A 6,674-nucleotide genomic window follows, 5' to 3' on the forward strand; every position below is an offset into this window, starting at 1 on the left:
TTTCTCTGTGGTGAAACCGTTTTTCCAGTGCAACCAAAACTCATTTCAAATTTGACATTTTGTTCACTCAATCCAATGGGCCTGACCTCAAAGCATTTGCATTTGTGTTTTATTGCCAAGCTCAGTAATATTTCTTGAAGGGTTGAAAGCACATGAAATGTATAGCGTTTTAAACAACACTGGATGATGCGAACATGCACAATGAATAAATAAATACACAAAAGACAAGGAGATGATTCAAAGAGATTAAACGGTCCTCATTTGTTGATATCAACCTCAAATTTGGAACATAACTTGTTTCCATTAATGGCTTTTATTTTCTCAGAGTAGCACACATTTAAAGTAGAACTGTTTGCACAATATATATTTCATATCAAATTTTCACAACAATAAACTCATATACTGCTTTTACATTCACTTTTTTTTTTTTTTTACTTCAGCAATAATCTGCAAAGTGTCTTCTTTAAAAAAGTAAACCAAACTTAGTCTGTGCTTCAAAGCATTCAAGACATTTTAAGTTCTGAATTTTATTTTCAGGTCTATGCTTCAAAAATGGTTAACAGGTAATAAACAGGTTATAACTACTGCATACATATAATTTAGTACCATAAAATACCCTAAAAAATACAAATGATCAAACTAGTACATTCATTTCATTGACGTAAACAATAAAACAAATTATAATTCTGTCATTTTTGACTGCCATGCGAGGAGCACTAGAGGGCTAAAAAGTAACTTTATCAAGGTCTGAACTCAGATATGAATGTTTTTTTCCCCTCATTGTGACAACATATTGATTCTGGCGATGTACCAACTGTCACATGCACATTGCCTTGCTCATATAAATACAATCGCTCTCTATCACACATTCTCAGACAAACCAAAAAAGTAAACCAAACTTAGTCTGTGCTTCAAAGCATTCAAGACATTTTAAGTTCTGAATTTTATTTTCAGGTCTATGCTTCAAAAATGGTTAACAGGTAATAAACAGGTTATAACTACTGCATACATATAATTTAGTACCATAAAATACCCTAAAAAATACAAATGATCAAACTAGTACATTCATTTCATTGACGTAAACAATAAAACAAATTATAATTCTGTCATTTTTGACTGCCATGCGAGGAGCACTAGAGGGCTAAAAAGTAACTTTATCAAGGTCTGAACTCAGATATGAATTTTTTTCCCCTCATTGTGACAACATATTGATTCTGGCGATGTACCAACTGTCACATGCACATTGCCTTGCTCATATAAATACAATCGCTCTCTATCACACATTCTCAGACAAACCCTCTCACACACACACACACACACACACACACTCCCCAGCTGTGCAAGTACAGTACATTCCAGTTCTGTTAGGCACCCTACAACACAGTGTGACTTCAGAAACTTGATTGGTTTCCCAGAAGACTGAGTTCAAAAGAGTTGCAGCAGTCACACCTCTTCCCCTTTATCACAGTCTCTACCTAGTAAAGCTACACTTGTTTAAAGAGAAAGAGAGAGAGAGAGAGAGAGAGAGAGAGAGAGATCAGCTGTTGCTACTCTTACACTACCAGTCAAAGGACTGAACATTTACTGCATTAATATTTAATATTTTCGATGGCTTCTGTTTAATTGAATTTGAATTTAATATAAACTGTCTTTGTGTATGAATTTCTTTAATAAAATATTTTTAGTATTTATTAGATTTTTATTGATCTTTTTTTGTTTTGTTTTAGTGAAATGTGAAGGAACAAGCGTGTGGCATACATATGAACTCCCTCAATGCTGTAAAAAAAAAATGACATCCATTTTAGTTATCATAGTTTTGAAAAAGGTTTTGAAAATTGCAATAACGAAGAACAAGTAGGTGTGTTTGAACCTTTGGCTAGTGGCATTATATTAAATCTGTCTTGTAAATAGAATCTGATCACATACTTTTGGTAAACTAACAGAAACGGTAACTTTATTATCATTCACAGAAACAATGAGTTATTTTTCTTCTCTTATGTAATCCGCTCATTTGTTCCCGCATTTGAGATATTAAGTCACTTTTATTGTCCAAGGTTGTTCTCTTAAATACTGTTTAAAACATTAACTGTAATTCCGAGCTTCCTCGTATCAAAGTCTTACTGGAAGAGAGCGCGAGGGGAGGAACATTCCCGCTCGCTAAAGTGAATATCTCTGAATCAGCTTTAACCCTTCCAGACGAGGCGCTCCGGGAATCTGAATCATAGGCGCCGGCAAACTCTGATTCATCTACATTTTGAACTATTTCAGACCTTTTCAGGTAAAACACTTGCGAGAAATGAAAAACCCAAAGACATGGAGTTCATTTTTTTTACAAAAATAGTGCTCTTTAATAAATTACTGAAATGTTTCCTTGCTTTTATAAATATAAATATGTAACATCAAAACATGGTTGAGATGTCTTTACAAAAGATAACCGATCTAAATTCATCTTCATGTGTGTAAACAGCATCATGTGGGACAAGGTGAAACATGGGTGAGACACAAAACACTCATGTATGTTAATACATTCAATAACAAGCAGTCTGCTTTGAACTGCTCCTGACACGAACCACTAAAAAAACACAGACATTTTGTTCCAAAGTGTCGCTTTTTCAAGTACAAGCAGAATATCGACATGTGTCCATCTCAATCTGTGTTCAGTCCCGTTGTGCTTTATCTGAACCGCTTTGACTCCAGAAGTCATTTCTCAGTGGCATGTCCGCTATGCCTCAGTGCTGTACTGTGCTGTTACTTCCTTTTTGCTTGAAAGGCACAAATATTTATTTGAAAGAAATATTTGGCTCGCTGTCTCCCTGCTTGGCGGAGCTCACAGATTCGGGGCAGTGCAGAGGCAGTGATTGGTGCCCACAGAGTGGGTTACGATACTGGCACTGATACAGAAAACAGTACAAACGTGCATTCATCGAGACTGTTATGGCAAGAACGGTGCTTCAAGATCAGTCACATAAGAATGCATCAGTGGTAGTACTCATGACCGGACACGGGTTGACTGGCAAACTCCATGTATGTACTCATGAACAGCTCAATACTTCTTGGTCCAACAAGCTTTACCCTCGAGTTAGACCTAGCTTTAGCTCCCTCACCACTTCTCGTTTCTTCGCTAGCCGGAGCTCTTTAAATGGGAGCGTCATACTCTTGTAAGAAGTCTTTCAGCTGTTGAGGCAGCTGCTCTCTTTTGCTGGAAACGTCTATATGTCCATTGACCGTCTTCCTGCAGAGATGCTGCAGGGAGGACATTATGCAAGGAAGGGGTCTCAACAGCTCCAGAGGGATCTTCTCGCCGCCCGTGTAGATGTAGTACGAGTTCCTCGAGTTCCCGATGGACAGAGAGCTTCTGGACGAGGGCATGTAGTGATGGACGAGCTTCAGCACGCAGTCGAAGCGAGGCACGGACTGCATGCTCTTGGAGTCCGTCTGAAGGGAAAAGGACTTGTTGTCGCACTGCACCCGCAGGTTCTTGGTGCCCGACTCGGTCTTGACGCTGAGCGTGAAGAAGTGCCGGTTGTCCGAGCTGTCTCGGACCAGAAAGGTCCCGCTGGGCTCTGAGTTCAACAGGTGATTGGCCTCTTTGCCGCTGATGGAGCCCCAGTAGAAGCCGCTCTCCTGGAGCATCCTGACGGCGTGCTGCACCATCTGGAACTGCAGCTTCGAGCTGAAGGTCTTGTAATGGTGAGACGGCAGCCGCATGCTTGCGTCAAACAGGCTGCTGCTCATTGCGTTGTCGAACTTGCTGTGGGTGACCATGGCGCTACGCACAAACCTCCAGCTGCCGGGAATACCACGCAGTGTGCAGCTCTTACGGGCGAAAGAGTGAGCCTCTTAAAGCTGGCAACAGAAGAACGATTTTAGATTAGTACCACAGAAAACATACATTCGGTAATACTGAATTGGAGTAAATGTCTATATTAAAGTATAGCGATTTAAAGCCAGTTTTCAAACTAAATCATTGTAGATTGAAGTGCATGTAGTAAAGTCACCCTTATTCTAGTATAAAATTATTCTGACTTAAGCTTGATTTGTTGGCATTAATTTTTCTTAGTCCTTCATACATAATAAACAAGATAGGCTACATATTTATGTGTTTATATAAGGTAAGGCTTAATCATATAATTATAAAGAGTTAAACTATACTGTATAAAGCACTTTATAAATACTCTGATTTCAAAAGAACTCTCTCTTACCTTTGAGTCTCTTTTGGGAGAGGAGAACTTTTTGTAATATCCAATGTAGTTTGTCTCTACTCTGGCTGGCTGAGAGAACTGGTGTCTTGTTCAGAGAAGTTAGTGTTTCTTCACTCTGCCCTGCTGAAGTCCTCTGTTATTTGTAGTGGCATTCCAGTCATGTTCTAGTTTAGCTCCGCCCTCACTAGGGTTCCAGTAAGGGTAGGTTGTCAGTAATACTTTTCCTGGTACTGCAAATGCTCTTCCCCTCCCCCGAGCTGTGCTCTTCCAGATCTGCCGCCTTACTGTAAACGTATTCCCTAACACAACACCTCCCTATTGTTGATGAACAGATATTGTCGGCTTGCAGCCGAGCAATATTACGAATATCAAGCGCTTCTTCGGGAACACATTCGCGTCAAAATGAAATTAAACGACGTTACGCCGTCGTCAGTTTAGCTGATGTAGTTTATACCAAACTTGTGGTATTTTGGCATGTTTGTGCCCAGAAACACGATTGCTCTGACTTTCCTGTTAGTCATGATAATACACGTCTATCCACAAGAAGGCGCCAATGTTATCGGCTTAACTTTTGTAACAGTAAAATGGACAATAGTAAAGTAGTGCAAATTACACGTTTTATTTTAGCTCATAAACTTGAGTTAAAAAATGAAAAGTGTCTACAACATGCATTTTAAACACACAAGTATGTACTCTGGGTACTTGCAAATACATAAAATATTGGCGTAAAGAGTCATAAAATAAAATAAAATAAAAACAGTAATAAGCAAGAATCAGAAGACCTGTACAGATGTGCACATTATTTACTGTAAATGGGCTATACAGTGTTTACACATAATACATATCTAAAAGGGTATAAAATACATTTTTAAAAATATAATAACAGATATAACCCTAATGGATACATACTTTAATGCACAAGAAGAAAAAAAAATTCAGAAATTTAGCCTATTTGAACACTTCCCAAAAATGCCTATAATTATAAGCTTTTCATATAAGCACTAAATATATGATCAATTAAGTCGTCTTGACTAATCCTTTTTCAAAAGCCAATAGTATGAGAAAACAATATGGAATGGCGTGTGAGCAGTGAAGCTCGTTTACTGAAAATGCCGACTCTATTTGTCATTTAAGCTGAAATTGGCATGAAAATAAGGGTAGTCTGACTGGCTGAGAAAAAGGAACAGAAAGACGCATCGTGGGGCTTATTAGAAACTGGACAAAATATAGCTGTGTTACTGAATGCTGGTCAGTTTTCCATTAACACTCGGGGGAAACGGGCCTGGACTTTCCGCACCTTTCCTCAAGCAGAGAGTTTTGCATAAAAAGGAAAGAAAGATTCCTTTACATCAGCAGTATCATCTTCATAAGAAGTTTTCCTGGCTTCAGTTTTCCTGCTAACCCGCATATGCATACAAATGCCTTCAACAAACGATCTGTTTTACTTGGCTGGGTCCTCTGTTGACACAGGAGAATGGCAGCTCATCACAGAACAAGATACTAACTCGGGAATAATATGTTAATGATAAGTCAGTGCACTTACCAGATAGCATTTGCTCAGAGTAAACATGTAATGTTGATAATTGTTATGCGATCCAGGAAGAGTTTTTATTATATTTAAACAAGACTAGTTGGACTGAACCTGCTGCGCTTTATCAAGTTCATCTTGTAAAAGCACTCAGACAGTTGCAGAGTAAAGGAGATCAATAGGTCAGGAACAATAAGAGTTGAATAAAAGGCTGGAATGAAACATTTTTTGATGGATATTGTTCACATTTCTGTGAAATGGTTTCGTCATTACTACGAATTTCGCATTAAGGAAGAAATGTCCTCTTTCTGACTCGTCACACAGCGCTCTGGAAATCTGAAGCATGTTCTGTTCTGCTTCCAGATTTCCCCCTCTGCAATTTCACAAGTATAGGGAGGTGATATTGCTGTGCAATTTGTAAACTGTCCATAAACTATCCGTAGACTGTTTATTCAAAAGCAGCAGTTTTATCAGAAATGTAGAAGCATATGCTGCACCCCTAGACAATTATTCATACAAAGCTTCAGCAGTAGCTTTACTGTAAAACAATCATGCTGCAGTCAAGTCTCATTGGTTTACTTCCTTCTGGAATATTGCAGGTGTTCACACCTCTTCCCATCTTTGTGTACACTCTAATCACATTTTGGGAAGCGTTTCTATATTCTAAGACATACAAATTGTGTATAAAAACTAATATGTGAATAAAAAAAATAAAAAAATATTATTAATTGATTGATTGTCATTTTAAATATGCAGTTTTTTTTTTATTTAATATGTTTTGAAGTTGAAAGTTTCACGTGACAATTTGATTACCATGATATATTTTTCCAAAGTGATAAAAGAAAACAGACTAATGCCATTTTCATCTCAACATGTTATGAATTATTATCCAAAATATAGAAACATATGATGGGTTTATGCATTACAGCATGCAGTGACGTATA

At 37.9% G+C, this 6,674-nt stretch overlaps 1 protein-coding gene across 1 annotated transcript; it reads right to left on the reverse strand.

Annotated features, from left to right (window-relative positions):
• Positions 1–2,324: 2,324 nt before the first annotated feature.
• Positions 2,325–4,343, reverse strand: LOC107556621 (suppressor of cytokine signaling 3-like). The gene is made up of 2 exons (XM_016239760.1): positions 4,203–4,343; positions 2,325–3,846 (listed from the first exon to the last, which is right to left on the reverse strand). Exon 2 carries the CDS (start codon positions 3,763–3,765, stop codon positions 3,136–3,138), a length of 630 nt encoding a protein of 209 aa, XP_016095246.1. The 5' UTR covers positions 3,766–3,846; positions 4,203–4,343; the 3' UTR covers positions 2,325–3,135.
• Between the last annotated feature and the right edge of the window lie 2,331 nt (positions 4,344–6,674).

The sequence above is a fragment of the Sinocyclocheilus grahami genome, unplaced genomic scaffold (assembly GCF_001515645.1).
Source record: "Sinocyclocheilus grahami isolate Dianchi unplaced genomic scaffold, SAMN03320097.WGS_v1.1 scaffold574.1, whole genome shotgun sequence".
Classification (NCBI taxonomy): Eukaryota; Metazoa; Chordata; class Actinopteri; order Cypriniformes; family Cyprinidae; genus Sinocyclocheilus; species Sinocyclocheilus grahami.

Coding starts and splice junctions, on each gene's coding strand:
- LOC107556621 (XM_016239760.1), bottom strand. CDS start 3,765: ATGGTCACCCACAGCAAGTTCGACAACGCAATGAGCAGCAGCCTGTTT.